At 42.7% G+C, this 16,822-nt stretch overlaps 1 protein-coding gene across 4 annotated transcripts in view; it reads left to right on the forward strand.

The window, feature by feature from the left end:
• Positions 1-16,822, forward strand: part of MMD (monocyte to macrophage differentiation associated) — a 46,890-nt gene that overhangs the window by 18,009 nt on the left and 12,059 nt on the right. The window contains exons 1-2 of one of the 4 annotated variants that reach the window (XM_052807934.1): positions 5,653-5,771; positions 16,123-16,204. In XM_052807934.1, coding sequence (XP_052663894.1) covers positions 5,659-5,771; positions 16,123-16,204 — 195 coding nt within the window. In that variant the 5' untranslated portion in view covers positions 5,653-5,658. Of the gene's footprint in view, positions 1-5,652; positions 5,772-9,551; positions 9,805-10,501; positions 10,803-16,122; positions 16,205-16,822 lie in introns of those variants that run through there. The other 3 variants (XM_052807936.1, XM_052807937.1, XM_052807935.1) reach the window with 3 other exon arrangements.

A 16,822-nucleotide genomic window follows, 5' to 3' on the forward strand; every position in this document is an offset into this window, starting at 1 on the left:
TTTATAAAATTGATCCTGCTAAAACCAAACAGAAAGGAGGACAGTGGTGTGACCTCAGCCAGGAGGAATGGGCCAAGCAGAGCGCAGGAATTCCCGGGCTTTGATCTGCTGCCAGCGCCACGTCCCGGCCACTGGGGAAGCTACCAAGGAAACAGATTTTGAAAGCGTGGCCTTCCTCCAAGGCTCTGGGTTCCGTTCCCAAATATGTGGCCTTGCAATTTTGCATCCACAAGCTACAGATAAGAAGGTTGTAACGTCCAGTGCAGCAGAACAAAGTAAGTCCCGGTCAGGATTCCCGCTCCTCTCTTTAGATAACCAGAAGCAGCTCGGAAGTGACAGCCACGGGGAAGGAACCGTTTTCAAAAAGCAATGCTCTGTACACACAGACACCTCTACTTCAGCTCTTCATCAGGGACATCGTCTGTTTATTTCTTGATTTTGTTAAACCAACTTATCTTCTGCTTGTCAGTATTGCTATTGAGCCTCAAGACCCAGGAATCCAGAGGACGGGCATTTGCTGTCTGAGAGTCTAACCCTGAAAAACAGCTTGAGGGACTCCTGTGTCCCTCTGGATTGTTGTTTACCCACTCCCTGTCCAACTGGCTCCTAAAAACTTCCCAATTATTAGGGTTTTTTTTTCCCTTTAGGCCTTCCAGCAGTTACGCGGTGGGTCAGAGTCTCATCGGTGTGAGTCCAGTCACAGTTATGACGCTGGAATGCCGCAGACTTTCATCCACCACAACAGAAAGAGAAGTCATGTCACAGAGCCTGTCTGAAAACTTACCCCTTCCACCAAAGATGACACAATTTATAACTCTATCTCAAGGGCGGGGTGAAAATGAACTGGATGGTGGTGGCAAGGTCTCACAAAGGTTGCCAATAGCAGTAACATTTGTTTTGCAAAAACTCTGTTTGCCAGCCGAGTAGACAAATTTGCACTGGAATCAAACCTCTTGATGCTTCTGTCTCTTGCAAGTCCTCTAACCTCCCAGCAATTGGCCTGCCCACCAGTAAGTAAATGGTCCATCCCAAGAGCTCCCTGTCGTCCAGAAGGGACGTTGTGAAGCAGAACTCCCTTTACTCTTTGTAACATACCGCAACCAAGAGAAAGAGCGTCTGGATTTTTGTCCTTGAATATCCTAAGTTATTTCTGCAGAAACATTGAAAAAAGAAGTCTCTCAACATATCAGGGGAATTGCAAGTGAGACTATTACCCGGCTCTTCTTGTCCCTGCCGGCCCCTCTGCTCCCTCTTTCCAAGGCTAACAAGTGTGATTTAGATTGGGAGATATGGTAGGGACAGCGTGTCTGGTGTTTGTTGGGCTCTAGTAAAGAACGTATTCATTTTGCTTCCGAGTTATATTTGTAAACATTTGCAAGCAATAGAGAAAAATTGATTCATGTTTTATTAAGTCTGTTTACACAACCTAGAAGACCTGAGATAGTGCTGTGCATTGGAGTATAGATGTTTTCTCCCTTTCCAAATGTATTTAAGGAACCTAAAAAAAAAGAAAACTAACAAGCTGGCAGCAAGATGCTTTGTGAGAAAGCCCCACGCGTTGCTGGCAGGAAGGGCAAAGTGAGTTCACAGGCTGCCTGGCTCCTGGGCTCCGAGCAGCCCCTGCCAGCGAGGCTGAGCCCCCGTGCAAGCCGGTGTTTCATGACCCACGCAGGGCAGTCAGGCACCTCTTCGATTTAACTGACTTCCGTTCATCTTGATCTTTATCTCTTATATTTGTTTTTTTTTTCTAAACTGTTGAGAAAACTAGGAACCATTTTAAGCTAAAATACGATCATAAAAAAATAATGTAATTCAAGCAAACTTATCTTAAAAATCTCAAAATGAGAGACTATCCAATCACAGTAAAATTTCAACCATTTAACCACTGACAAGAAATTGATTTGTTTTCTTTTGCTAAATACAATTAAAACCTCTAAGCAGTCCAAAAGGGATGTGGAAACCATTTCCTCTCAGATGACAAACGACGGGCTAAATTCCACCACCCCCTGTTCACTTTAGGCTTGACCTAGAGCTGATAGGAAACAATGAGAGTCTTTCTGTTAACTTAAATGGATTTTATGTCAGACCCATTAAGTAACAGCTTATTTCACTTCATTGATTGTGATGTCAAAAATGAGGTATTAAGAGTGAGTATGGATGGCAGACACGTTCACATAGCAGAAAGCCAATGGTGGGAAGAAAAAAGGAAGGTAAAATTTTTGCATGTCAATGTCATAAACATCGATTAAAGATGGCCCGCTTTGCCTGTGGAAAGGGATTTAAACACGGAACTGGTTTATTCTGGCTTTGGTATGAGTGTGAACATTTTTCATTTACTTTTGAAAAGGCAAAAATTTGTGGGTATATAAACCGTTGGGGCCAAAAAGAAATAATTTGTTCTGCATGGGTAACAAGTTGCTAAAAAATTCTTCAAAAGCCTCCACTTTGGGAGGCTTAGCAAGGATGCCAAAATCCAACATCTGCAAGAGGGCAATTAATGCTCTTTTTTTTTTTTCCAAGAGTGGGATGCAGCTGGTGGTGATTCTTTTCTTTGCAGGCCACAATAATGAGACCCCATCAGTGCTACTGGAGGATCGGGTGGGAGACTCGGTCTCCTAAGATCTACTGACACTGAAAGTATATATTGTTAGAATACAGTTAGAGTAATTCTTTATCCTCTGTTGTAGACTTCCTAAAGGCAGGCTACAACACAGAATCTCATGAGTCTATTATCCCTTTGGTTTAAGAAACTGAACTGTGATTTTTCAGGGGTTTTTGACAGTACAGTCCGAACTGAACCTGAAGACAACAGCAGGTGCTTAGGTCCCGAGTCAGGTTGTCCTGATTTGGCCTTTTGTATAAAATTCTTTTTATGAGTGAATTTTACGTTTATTTGGCCTTTTGTGTAAAATTCTCTTTATGAGTGAATTTTACCTTTATATTGCCTTTTAATAAACTGCTATTTGCCTGTTAGCTTAAATTACATACTGATTTCTGCTGGAGGAACTGATAGATATTCCAAGGGCTACGGGCTACTGAACCATAACCAGCAGGTTAAAATCCCTGATCGTCTTTTTTTATGGTACAATTACTAAAAACCAAACTCTGACATTTGTTATTTCTAAACAAGCCTTGAATTCTGGTACCTTTGTGACTAAAGCTTCCCAAAGGAAATACTACAGAATCAATATGTGAAATCAGGATATTTCTGTATTTTTTGAAGTAAAAGTTCTCTGCAGTCATTAACAGACTTGATTCATCTGATGACTCAGAATTTGTGCAGCTGGTCCAAGGCCAGCACGGAGACTGACAAGTGGTGCTTTTCTCTCCTTATTCTCTAAAGATGCAGTCTTGTCTCAGTTACGCAAAGCACCTCCTGCCCTTCTGTCAACTTCTTCGTCTGAGGAGAAGGTTGGATGCGTAATGTGCAACAAGGAAAAATTTGATTTTTCACTCCAGCAGAAAGTTCTCTTTGTCACAAATAAATCAGTGTGATCCTATTAGAAAATGTTACTGATTGAAATACTTTTGAGGTACATCATGAATCCAGATGAACCCAAGTTTGCTAATCAAAACAAGGAAAAAATATCCGTGTTTTTGAAACAGTCTCAACAACTGATATATTAGAAGATGTGCTTTTAGGATCAAGTATGCCATGGGATCTTAGCAACTTTAAAAAAAAAACCTTTTCATATTTTCCTTTGTTTGAAAAGATAGATTAATATCAAGTTTGATCTTTGGCTTTCTCGATATGCATTTTGAAATCTATGTAATTTTTTTTACTACCAGAAATGCAATACATGGCAGGACTATTATTTCGTACACAGACCAAATGACTGCGAAATACTGTTTCTCCATTGTTTTCCTGAAGATGCAATTAAAATTCATTAGTCATGTAGATAATAAAATTATAATTTCATGTCTGTCTCTTGATTAGGAGCTTAACTCTCATTGATTTGAAGTCCCTAAATCAGTGAACAACCAACATATATTCTCTCTGCATTTTGGTTTAAGTTTTCTAAACAATTGGAGCTTACATTTTCTATGACATATTTAGGTTTTATTTTTATTATAAAATTCCAGACTCACACCAAATTTTCAAATGTTAATAATTCAGCCATTGCTTTCAAAGGGGTTCAATGGCTCAGTTCACAGATTATTTAAATAGTCAAATAATTTTAAAACATCACTCTCCTCTGAGAATTTATAGCTACACTACTCATTTCCCATTAATTGCTCTCAGATTAAAGACTCCTATCGACCTGACGTACTTTTGTATTATTCCCCAAGGTAACTGTTTATTGTCCCCGCACAATCTTGTGGGTTTGTGGCCATGAAAAATACACTTTCCTCAGAAATACTGACAAAAGGGAAACCTTCAGCAGAATTTGACATTTCATTATCTAGCCTAATGTAATCTAATACAAGGCACATCCCTCTACAATTACTTGTTTTACTTGTAATAAGTCTTCTCTATTATATTACTAGGTAATGCTGTAATCCCATTTCAGGTTTAATGCTGGCAGCGAGCATGCTGTGACATCAGGTAAATGTTTATGTTTCAACATTTCTACTGCAAGTGGCTGTGTATGTCAGAGACCCAGCCTTTCTTAGATACCTGTGTCACCCTGGAAAAGTTGTCCAGGCCAGAACTAATTCCATTAGTGTTTGGAAAGCTATTTATAAGCCCGCCTTCAGTGGGACGACCTTATTAATTAGATTGGGGAAAGGCTGAGGGAGGGAGAGGTGCTCATTTCACAAGACCATTGACATGCATTTCAGTAAGAGATGCTTCTCCTTCACACTATGCTCAAAAAAGACTGTTAGATAAAGCAGAAATCTGGGTCAGTTTGCAGCAAGAAAAAAAAAAAGAGCTACATCCCTGCTGCCTGCAGGACCCTCGTCCTGGTTCAGACCCAGAGCACAACTTTTTACAGGGTAGCTCTGCTGCCATGTGTCCTTGGACGCGGTAAGAAAGCCCAAGCCCTTCTCTGAAGGGCTCCGGGTTGATTTGCCCATTTGATCTGTACTGCAGAGACGTGTTTGAGGACACGCTAAGAGGGAACACAACCTCAAGCTTTCCCCCCAGTGCTCCAGAGCACCCCACAGCTCGCGCTTAAGCGTGAGCTTGTGCCCAAAGCAGAGCACACAGCACTTTATCTTGGGCTCACCTGAGACCTATTGCTGTCCTGGTCTTACAGTCCACATTATTGAAATACTGATTTTCATATTAGAAACTTGAAGACGAAATAGAATTTCCTTCACAAATTGCATCAGTAAGTTATGCTTTACCAGCCAAGATCTTTTTTAGAACGTATTTCTATGACAGTCATACACACGTCTGAAGCAGGCACTCAGTTACAACCACGTTTACTTCAGAATTTGTTTTCTAAATCTAAGAATGGGAAAGAGGTTTACCTCTAAAGCTTCTAAATCAAACTTTAGTGAAACCATCATCTTCCTCCATTATCACGTACACCCCTAAGAAAGGAAGGCTAGATTCTCATATTCTGTTTGTTATGAAGTCAAAAGAAGACAAAAGGGTATTTTTCTCCACCCTTATTTACCAGAAACGCTTGATTTATCCTCCCGTGTAGACTGGGAGTGGAGAGGAGTTTCACCTGTCAAACTTGTTCCCTGTGCCTCATTAAGGGCCCCATGCTGCTCAGCTTGCCTCCCTGCTGCATTAAATTAGCTAAGAGCTTCCAAAGCCATTGCTTGCTGCCCTGCTGCCTCCAAAGTCAGCCTGTCACCACTGACAACTCCAAAAAGTAAGTACCTGGGAACACTAGCAATGTCTTGTCATCGATACATCCGTTTTGGCAACCGTGGAGCTGCTTATGAATGCTTGCTTCTCTGTTATCTGTTTAACAAATCAGGAGACTAGTTACCGTGCTGGCTTATAATAAGAACTTGTCTGTGCCAAACGGCTAGAAGAAACTCAGCTTTTGTGTGAGATGTTTAGTTTTATTAATATAACCTCCTGATGGAATTTCATTCACCACGGATATCTCATGTGGTGCTTAAATTTTCATCTTGGGTGGGGAAAAGGAAGCTTTCAGCAAGTCCTGCCTATTCATTTGATAGATTTGTGCAACCCAAGACAATTTTGCAATTCACTGAAAGCTACAGACCCCACTTTTGTGTTCCTGTTTGCATAATCCTATAAAAGCATTTGATGTCCAGTTCAGAAATTACGTATGTCTGTGTGTGTCAATTTAATGCTCATAAATAGTCCAGGAGTACAAACTCCTCCGTCCTTAGACAAGTAGGTTGCGCCTGTGAAGGACTGGCAGGAGATTCCGCATGGGTAAATTTTGACCTAGAAATAATAAGGGCAAAACACATAACTCAGGTACTTGTTGACTTCACTGCTGAGACTGTCAAGAATTGCAATTAGTAACAGATTTGCTATGCAAACACCTTCTATTAGGTGTCAAATGGGTGTCTATTAGGTATCAAACTGGGATTGCCTAATTCATTTTGGTCAGTCCATTTTACAAATACCTCACAGCCCTGATCAGAACTAAATTCTCTTTGCCCAATGAAAAAATAATGGGTTAAATTTCTTATTAACGAGCCCTTGGCTGTTCGTTTTCAATACATTGCTCCTTCTTCCAAATGCACTACGTGATAGTGCCCCACAGCAGAGATGCATTCAGTAAGGAAAGTTCTTCCATCTTCTTGTAACCCTGACTCATCTATTAAAATACATTTCTGGCTGAGCTCACTATGACATATTTCTATTCTTAAGAACATTTTTTAATCAAATGGACATTGGGTATTTGAAGGTTTTTTCTTTCATACTTTGTAAATAAGAGTAATCAAACTAATAAAGTATTTGCTTCCTTAATTTTGTATGCTTATTGCCAATGCTTAATGCCAATTTTTAGGATTTAGATCTAATGGTTACTTGGTCTATAATAAGGGGTTTCTTTTGTTGTGATTTTTTTTTTTAAAGGCATTCCGATTCATTAGATCATAAAAAGCAATTACAGAGATGAGTTCAACAAGAGTCACCGGTACTAAAAACATGTTATTGGTCAGGACTGCTTTAACAATATCTATGCTGAGTAATTTAGTGGTCTCCTTAAGAGACAGACATTCAGTTCAAAATCTTCCAGTCTCATCACTGCTGTCATGATGGCTGGTGGTGGTCTTAACCTGGTTCCTCTCAGTCAAGCTTCATGATTTGAATGTTCTCATTTTCATTCCAAAGAAACAAGTTTGAAACACTGTTGTTTTTTTTTTAAACTGTATCTTGAATCTGTAAATCTTTGATGTCCCAGCAACATGAAGCTACACCAATTGTTGTTTTACAGATCTCACAATTTGTGAGATCTGTGACCACAGAACAAAGGTGGGAAAACAGGCTTTGAAAACTGTGAGGAGAAAAACTCTCTGTGACACATTTGCTGGTAGAGTCTAGATCAAATGTCAAAGGCAGCAAGAAAGGAAATGAAAATAAGAGTGGCTTGGGAAGAGACAGAGTCAGAGGAGCAGAGGGAGTGAGAGTAGGTGGAGACAAAATGCAATGCCTCTGTGCGCACCTTTGAAAGTCTGAGCAGATTAGTTTTACAGGAGTCAGTCCAGCTTTTTACCAGAACCACAAAGAAGCCAGCCTTCCAATCATGGTGTCCATAATGTCACACATTCCTGAACATTTTACAGCCTGAAAGAGCAAATTATTGGGGCAGTTGTAAAGGAATGCAAGGGTGGGGGTGTGGTATTGAGCAGGAACGTAGCTGTGCCAACACAAGTTCTACCTCAAAATAAAGCCATGCTATCGGGGTACTACTGAAGCTTCAGATGTCCAAATGCAGCCGTGCGTGTCTGGCTGGGTTCTTCAGTGGTGTCCTCAAACTTTGCTCCTTTTGGATTAACAGATAACATAAGCAATATGAAACTTTATTAGCAGTGACACTTAAATCAGATGACAGATTGTACTAACTTATTAACCGTGATACCTCACTGAGATTAATGGAAGTATTTCTCAGGGAACTAGCTTGGCTCTGCATTTCAGGAGCTCTCCTTTCCAGCAACAAGCTCTACGCTCCCCTTTGAGCAAAGCTGAGCAACCGACTGCCCGCAGTGGTCTTCTGGCCCGGCCCCAGCCATCCTTGCAGCAAGCCCCTGTCGGAGACCAAAATCTGCAATTTGTACCAGAAGAGCTTATTCCATCCTCAAACTAGAGAAACCGAGGGGCAAGTCTTGCCACGGCAGTTTGCGAAGCTGTTACCACCTAATTGTTTGCTCACTCCTGGCATGGAGGAAGAGTTAGTAAAAGGGACTGAGGGCCATGAAAAGCCAGGTCTAGCCTGATGGCCAGCCAAGTCATGACGATGATGCTTCCTCCTGCTGCCTGCGGTGGAGGTGGTTACCTGGCAGAGGTGACACGTTCAGCTGGGGAGTTGGTTTACAAACCATGGCAGCAGCAGCCAGCAGGTCCCACCTGTCTCAGTCCTACTATAAAAGCTGTTGATGCCAGATATAGTTTATTTGTCTAAACCGGCGGTTTGCTTTGGTGTGCCCATACTAATCACTTTTGCTGAGGGCTGGAACTGTTCAAAATCCCACTGTAAACAAGATCTTAGATTAGAAGGCAGAAGATTGAGTAGAACTTACTCCCCTAATCATGCCCGGATTTGTACTATACAAGGCAACACCACGTTCATCTTACAGAAACATGCTTGACATGGTCTCTCCACTTAGTAAAACAACCCTTGCTTGGAAAAGTTTGGTCTGAGTCGATAAGATTATGCCTTACAGCTGGGGGAACTAGGAAGATAGCTAGCCAGGTTATCGCAAGCAGCCTAGCCGCTGCAACCTCGACTTAGAGCGGAGTAAATTATTCCACGCGCAGCATTACGCTTTGCGGAGGAGCGTTTCGCTGGGCAGGCGGGTGAGGGTACCCCGGGCCAGGGCCTCGGTCAGCCTATGCCACGTCCCTTGTGGAAGGGCTCTTTCAGCTTCTAGAGTTTAAAAATTAGGCATGCTGACATCGCGAAGTCCTCATCTCTCTGCTTATTTGGGCAAACGTGTGGACAGAATGGCAATTCAACCGCTCCGTCCTGTCACTCGGTGCGGGGGAAAACCCGGCCGCCTCTCCCCGGGCTGCGAGGGATGAGCTGCAGCCCCGGCCCTCGGGGACCCCTCAGCCCCCGACATTGCTGCTGCTCCTCTCGCCCTTCTCTTCCAGACCGACCCTGGAAACCCGGCTCAGCCCGGGCCACCCTCGGCGGCCGCGACCACCCCGCGGCCAGGCCCCGGCTCCCGGTCCCCGCCCGGCGCTTCCACCCCGAGCCCCCCCTCCCCGCCATCATCCCGGGGGCGAGGCGGCCACGGCGGCGGCGGGCCGGTCTCCGCCCGCAGCCCCGGCCTCCCCTCGCCGAGGCGGGGAGGAGGGTCCCCCCGCGCCAGGCCGCCTCCCCGCCGCCATCCAGCTCCGCGCACGCCTCCCGCCATTGCCGCGGCGCGGCGGGGGGCGGGCCGCGGCGGGCCCGGCGGCTGATGGGCGGGCAGGGGCGGAGGGAAGCGCGGGCCGGGCGGGCTGAGAGGAGCCGAGAGGCCGGTTAAAGCGGCCGCCCGCCCGCAGCCGCCCGCCCGGCTCCCGCGCCTCTACCGACGGACGGCGCCGGCCGTCGCTGCGCGCCGCGGCGGCTCCTCACACGCCAATGAGGGCCCGGACTCCGGCCCTCGCCGCCTCAGGAGCCGCCCGCAGCCTCCCGTCCCGACCCCCCGCCCGCCGCCCGGCCGGGGCGGGCGGCCCGGACCCATGCGGCGGCTCCAGGAGAGGTTCAGGAGGTGAGGACCCCCCCCTCCTCCCCGGCTCCCCGTCCGCCCTGAGGGATGGGACTCCCCCGGCCGCCCCCGCGCTCCCCTCACGCCCGGGCGGGTACGCTGGGGACCCCGGGCGACCGCGGCGGGGCTGGGGTGGCAGGGAGGGGGGGTATCCGAGGTTTTCTTATCCCCCCCACCTCATTTCGCCGGTCGCCGTCCCCGGGGCCGAGGGCCCGCGGCATCGCCGGTGCCGAGCGGGTAGAGCAGAGCCGTCCCGCCGGGGTGTGTGTGTGGTGGTGGTGGTGGGGGGGGGGGGGGGCTCTGCATGTCTCGTACTTATTTATTTTTTTCTTTCTTCCCCTCCTTTAAACGGGTGAAGGTTCACGCATCCGGCCGTGTGTCCCAGCCCCGGCCCCGGCCGTGTCTCCTGCGGAGCCCGACCTGTGGCTCCGGGGCCGGGCCGGGTAAGGCACCCGGCGGCTGCCCCGGCCTCCCGGTCTCGGCGCCCCTCAGCGGAGCGCCGGTGCTCTGTGTTCTGGCGTCTCTCGGGGCGGATTGAGGATGCTGCTGGTATTCACTGGGGGTGGGCTGGGTAACGGTGCGGTCGAGGGTCTTGGGTGAACACGTGTGTACCTGGGCTTTAGGTACTTAATTGCTCAAAGTCCAGATGTAAGGCCGGGAACTGTTGAGTGACAGCCTGTCTCCCAGATTACACCAGTTTCTACGATGGTTTCCCTCAGCAGGTACGCAGCTGTAGGGCTGCCCTGCTCTCCTTTCACCAACTTGCTCGAGAAACCAAAGCCTAAGTATTAAAAAGGAAATAGAATTGAAAGAGAGAAAAATACGGATGTGGTCAGACCTGGTTTCTGTACTAGCTCACACCTAGGCTGTTATGCTGGCTGATACCTTGCCCCTGAGCTCAGATGTGCTGCAGCACCTGGTCTGACTTCTGTTCGCTCCCCACTCTTCGCTTGGAATTTTGCCTTTCATACTTGCCAGAAGGTTGAGGAGTCTTTTTGGAGGTCAGTGGGATGCACAGACACTTTTTTCCATGACCTAATCTATGTATGATACCACAGTTGTTAATGGGTTCTCAGAGTATTGCAGATTTCATTTTATCTTTAGTATCGTGCTGTCAGTACATGAACCTTTACACAGCATGTGATTTCACTGATACTTCCAAATAAGTGGTCTGCGTCTGTACTGATCTGAATTATTTCTGTGACTCAGTTGTTCGGCGATAGTAAAGATTATGTGAACAGTTACAAACCACAGCTAGATATTTTCTGATCGAGGAAGGAAGGTGCCTAGTCCAGAGCAATATGGCTCTATTTTTAACTGTATGGGCTGAATTCGTAAAGAGGAAATGTTTGCCAATTTGGTCAAAGAAAGCAAGCTTTTTATAAACCTGTTAGTTTCTCTTCAAAATCTTACCTAAATGGTCATGAAAATGTAGTGCTGATCTATTTTGACCTGCTTGTGATTTTTTTGTTTTTGTCTTCCTCTTGAAAACAAAGAGCTTAGATAATGTAAAAATTGCTTCAGTATCTAAATATGTAACCCCATTTAATGTATGCTACTGCTGGTTTTGTGGAGTTATTCCCACCTTGTTGCAGTTTCTCATATGCTGTTATTTGTGGCTTATTAGGTCTAAATGGCCTCTCCGGCTGCTGGAAAGCACAAGAAAAAAACAAGATACAAAAAGGGGTAATGTGCTTTTAAGTTGGCAAAAGGAAGTATGAGGCCTTTTGAGCTGAATAAAGGAAATGTACTTCCTGAAAAGACTAAAAAAATCCAGATCTTTGAGGCTATTATCAGTGCTTGCTGTTTTTACTGACATTTTACTTCTTGCTGAAAAGTGTAATTCATTCAGCAGATGGGAATCAAGAATAAGGCAAGATTTGAGAAGTGCTTCTCTCTTCTGCAGTTTGGGGTGTAAGCTTGCTTTGCCGTGATACCAGACAAATGCCATACAGATACGTGCAATAGATTTGGGGTTTTATCATTTATTTTTCTAAGCTGGTTTTGCATGCAAAGACAAAGCTTTAAGAACCCTTAGATTTTTCTCCTGCTTTCTCTCCCAAATACTATGATCTCTTAATTCTGGAATCACTATGAAGCATATATAGCATCTACTCCTTGGAAATGAATAGGAACTTGAGATCAGGGGTCTCTTGCAAAGACTGGATGGTCCATATGTTTAACATCTTAAATATTTGAAGTGTTTCAAGATCAAAGTTCAAGTAGTGTAAAGGGTGGGTTATGAGTTTCTTCTCTCTTTTTTTTAAATTGTCATGTCTTGGTACCCCTTTTCCACTTATATTGGGAATGTGCTCATCAAAGAAGGTTGTTTGCATGCTGTGAAACTGTAAAGCTTGGACTTCCTTGGCCTCAAGTAGTTCTTGTGCTTTAAGAATGCATTTAAATCATGAAAATGAACTCATAACTTGGTTCAGTGCAAAGCATTCTGCTCTTGTGGCTGGCTGCAAGTACTTATTAGTTGGTTAATTTCAGAAATTTCAAATTATGATATTGAAGGAGTTAATATTTTATATTAGAGATCTTGGATTTTCAGTATCTTAAATGGAGAGGTATTTATGTGTTCTTGTGAGATAATGCTGCATATCCCCTGATTAAATCACTCTGGTTTCATTAGAGTTCCTTTTAAAGAATACATTAGAGATTTGTTAGAGAATCAGAACACTTCACTTAAAGATGTTTCCTGTAAATTGTGGTCCAGTTCATTAGAACCTTATCAGACTGTCCTGCATTTGATGATAACCTTTAATGGTTGTGTTACAGAGAGCCTGTATTAAGGAGTAAACAGTATCTGAACACTGATCAAGTTTCCACTTTTAGGAAGGTGAAATTATATTCCTCACAATTATCATTTTCAGAAGAGGTAAACTTGACCTGTAGGGAGGAGGAGAAACAATGTCCCTGTGTTGCAGTGTTCATGTGGCAGAAAACAAAAAGCATCTGGTGGTGGTGGCGGCGTGGGGTTTATTTATTTATTTATCTTTAAGAAAGAACAGAACAGTTTTTGCCTCTAGACTGTGAATAAGTCAGCAACCAAATTATTTTGCCTTTATCTTGCAATGTCATATGTATATGTAACTACAGGAGTATATGACTGACTTTTTTAACCGTCTGTGTCAAAATAATTTTTCCTGGGTTTGATGAGCACTTCAGTGTAGTATCACAAAGCAGCTATTTTCAAACTTCAGGTCTGTTTCTTAAGGCATTAAACACAAACTGTCAAACTGGAAATGAAACAAGAGAAGCATTGGCTGGAATTACTGCCCTATTCAACCACTTTCTGAATGATCCTTCCTCTAAAGTTCCTGATAATGTTTATAAATAGTATTATAAAAAGGCATAGGGCAATAACTGAAGCTTTGCTTTACTGAAAATGCTGTTGGTGAGTAGTGACCTGAGCAAATGTGCTCCAGCATTTGCTGCCTGGGTCTTGCAGCCTGTTGCAGTCGATACCTTTCAGAAGGGAGAGGCGCAGGTATGTCAAATGTACAGCAAAGTTAGGTACTGGGGTATTGCGAGATCCTTTTCTTTAAGGTAGAGGTAAAGTCCAACTCTTCCTCTCCTGCTAAAACACACTGGTGGTGATGGTGGTGTTAGTAGTATAAACATGTAGGTGAAGGGGATGGGTGAAGTATAGCTAATGGTGGTGTTCTGCTAGAACTCTCTCTGGTGGAAGAAGAGCAAGTTTCAGCTGTTGTGGGAGTCCAGTGAAGCTTTCTGTTCAACAGCCATGTTACTAACCATTTTTGTTGTTGTTTTAAATTAAATAATCAGAATTGAAGTATATATTTAAAAAAAAAAAAAGTTTGAAATGTTTTGTAAGTGTGAAGCTTTCTGAAACCTGATGCTTGTCTGTTTTGCCAGCCTAAAGTTACCGCACAGATGAAGGAGTATTTGCATCATTCCTATGCTGGCACAAACAAAGGGGAAAAAAAACCCCAACCCTTTGTGTAGGTAACAGACAAAGGATAGCTTTGTTAATGTCTTCACGTTCTGTTTTACTGCTAATAACACTGTCTTTAAATTAGTGAGAATAAGAGGTCCTAATAAAATGGACTTTTCTGAAGTGTTTTTTCATAGTTCTGTCTAAAATCTAACATTGCACCACGCTCTATTGTGACTGTTTTAGAAAGATCCAGTATCTTTGCTACTAAATAAATATAAATGAAAAGGAAAAAAAATTAAGAGTAGTCCCCTAATGGATAATAGGAGGTCCCATTAGCAGGCTACCTTGAATTATTTATAGATTTTTAGATGATGGTAATATCTTATATCAAAATTTGGAACAACAGAAATTGTAAAGCTAATACTGAGGATAAGCTTATTCTGTTTGGTTCTTTAGTTTGGGTTGGGTTTTTTATTTTTAATTCTTCTGAGACTTCCAAGGTGCCACCATGGCCTTTGGAGAAATGTAATAATATTCTAGATGTAATCAGTGAAAGGTTTCCCATGACTTTGAATTTATGGAGTAGGGCAAGGGCAGTCTAATCCTGGTCACTCAACTGAGCCAACAGATGCTTTTATTTTTAAATGGTTTCCTAACTTGGAAGCAGAACTGAGTAAACTGAATGTTCCATCTGTAGAGGATGCTGAGATGGTCTTCAGCAGCTGTTGAAGACCTGTACGCACTGGGCACCAAAATAATTTTCCAAATGTTCTGCGAGCCTCTGTATATGACTACAATGTCATTATCCTCTTGGAGATGAGAGCAAGGTGTCATCTGTCACTGACAAAAGAATTGCCATTTTTTAACAATATATTAACTCCTGTGGAATTATTCATTTGCTAACAACCATTTATACTCAATGTGAGTGAATGAAATTTACGTTTTTCTTATCCTTTGTATTAGTAACAGTTGAAATTGGTTTTTTGAAATTGCCGGAATTAGGAGAGAGATCATGACACTGTGTTAACTTATCAGTGCTGTTAAATTTTTGTGTATCAGTTTAGAAACAAATGGTTTACAAATCATTTAATAAATCAGTCAAGAAAACCAAGTGTCTTATATCCCAGAAATCTGGAACTGCTTACTCAAACTATAAGATTCTCATTGGGGTTTTTTTGTTGGTTGTTTTTCCCTGGTTTGAGATTGGCCAATATTTTATGGATGTCATAAAAATAGGACTAGTTTTGAGTTAAACCAGGAGGGACATGGGGGAGGACCAAAGTTTGTCTAACAAGCTCTTTATATAAATCTAGCCAAGAAAGCTGCTAAGAAAGCTGCTCTCAGTTCTGAACATACAGACATGCTCTGTATTTGTTGTGAAGCTGTTCCTGGCTTGTTGGATACCTGCCTAATTGTCAATGCATAGTTTTATAGTAGTCTGGAGTAAACTGGAATTCATTAGTGAAGGAGAAACACTTTTGTATGATAGTAGGCTGTGCTGGGTTAACTGTACTGTACTGTAGTTGGAGTAGTTCCTAACTTTGATTTGACTGTCTGGTTGCATATAAATGTGTGCTGTCTTTTAGAGGTTTTTATACACAGATTTAAATTGTGTATTTTCACAGGAACAGCTCAAGTATTTGGTTTTTTAGAATAGTTGAATGCAACGTTTGTATTGGCAAGTTCTTCCAAAACTTTCTCAAGTTTCATCATATTTCATTTGGCTTACATAGACTGTGTTTGGTGTGATTGTTTGTTTGTTAGGTAATGTTTGAAAATTCTTAGAGAAGAAGATGGAATGTCTATGGTAAGCCTCTTGAAATTTTTCCTTTTCGGAGTTAACCATTAGAGTCTCCTTTCTTCCCTGTGTAGCTTGGATCTTGGTTACAGACAGAAAATAGGATTAGCCTCAAAGAAAAATCGAGCCATCTAATGCTCCAAACACAAATATTGCTCGCTATAGGAATTGAAAAGTCAGTGTTCAAGTTGGTTTATTCTGAGGTGTTTTAGAACTGGAATATTGCTCTAGTTTCAAGAACTTCTTAACAGAAGAGTAACCCTTGGCAGCTATGATGAAGTCCATATTTCAAGAGTAATTTGAGTCCATATTATGTAATTTAAATAGGAAATAGTTCGTTCTTCATCTGACCAAGCCGTCGGAAAAGAGGGGGTCTAAAGTTCTGTATGCAAAGCCTTGATTAAAGATAACCATCCACTGTGACAGGCAGTCACAGAAATTTAGTTAATATATGTTTCTGTTAGAGAACTTACCTGCGAGAACTTACAATTTAAGTAACAGTTACTTTTAACATGTCTGTGCTTATAATTTTTAACACTACTAGGTTGGAGGTACTCCATGACGCTCCAAAGAGATGGTTAATTAACTTTCCTAAAAGTACCTCTTAATTATTCAACAGGTTCATGAACCACCCAGCTCCAGCAAACAGCCGCTACAAACCCACTTGCTATGAACATGCTGCTAACTGTTACACACATGCAGTAAGTACATGCATACATTTCCCCTTCTTTTTTTTTTTTTAAACAGATGTTTTGGTAAATTTTGGGGGGTTTGGATGGCTAAATGCTTACCTTTGCCCAAGCGTATCCATATTTACAACCTCTCTGGTTTTGTTGTATAAGCTTCAGAAACAGTCCAGAAAATGTAACGTTAATTAGATGGCTGGTAATCCATCCCTGTTCTGAATCTTTAGGAGCTCCAGATGCTTCATAAGATTCCTTTCCACTGAAGTAAGTTACATGTCTTTAACTAGGTGTTTTTCCTCTGTCCCAGTCAAAGGATGACCACAGTAAAGTGAATATAGGCCTATACTAGTTAGTCTTGCAAGGCAGATTTCCCAGTACTGTGCTGACATAATATTGTGCAAATTGTATACTGCAAGTGTAAGAAAGATTTATTCATGTTAGAAGTGGAAAGCTTCATAAGACTATCATGTGGGTATTAGCTAGAAGAGCTGGAATGGCTTAGTTCGGATACTTAATATCTATGAATCGCTTCTTTGAGAAATCTGCTATTTTGAAAGAGGCACTAATAATGCTGACAGCCCTACTAAAAGTCCTAGTCTGTCTGTATTTTCATAATGTAAGGATCCATACTAG

This window comes from Harpia harpyja, chromosome 14 (genome assembly GCF_026419915.1).
Source record: "Harpia harpyja isolate bHarHar1 chromosome 14, bHarHar1 primary haplotype, whole genome shotgun sequence".
NCBI lineage: Eukaryota > Metazoa > Chordata > Aves > Accipitriformes > Accipitridae > Harpia > Harpia harpyja.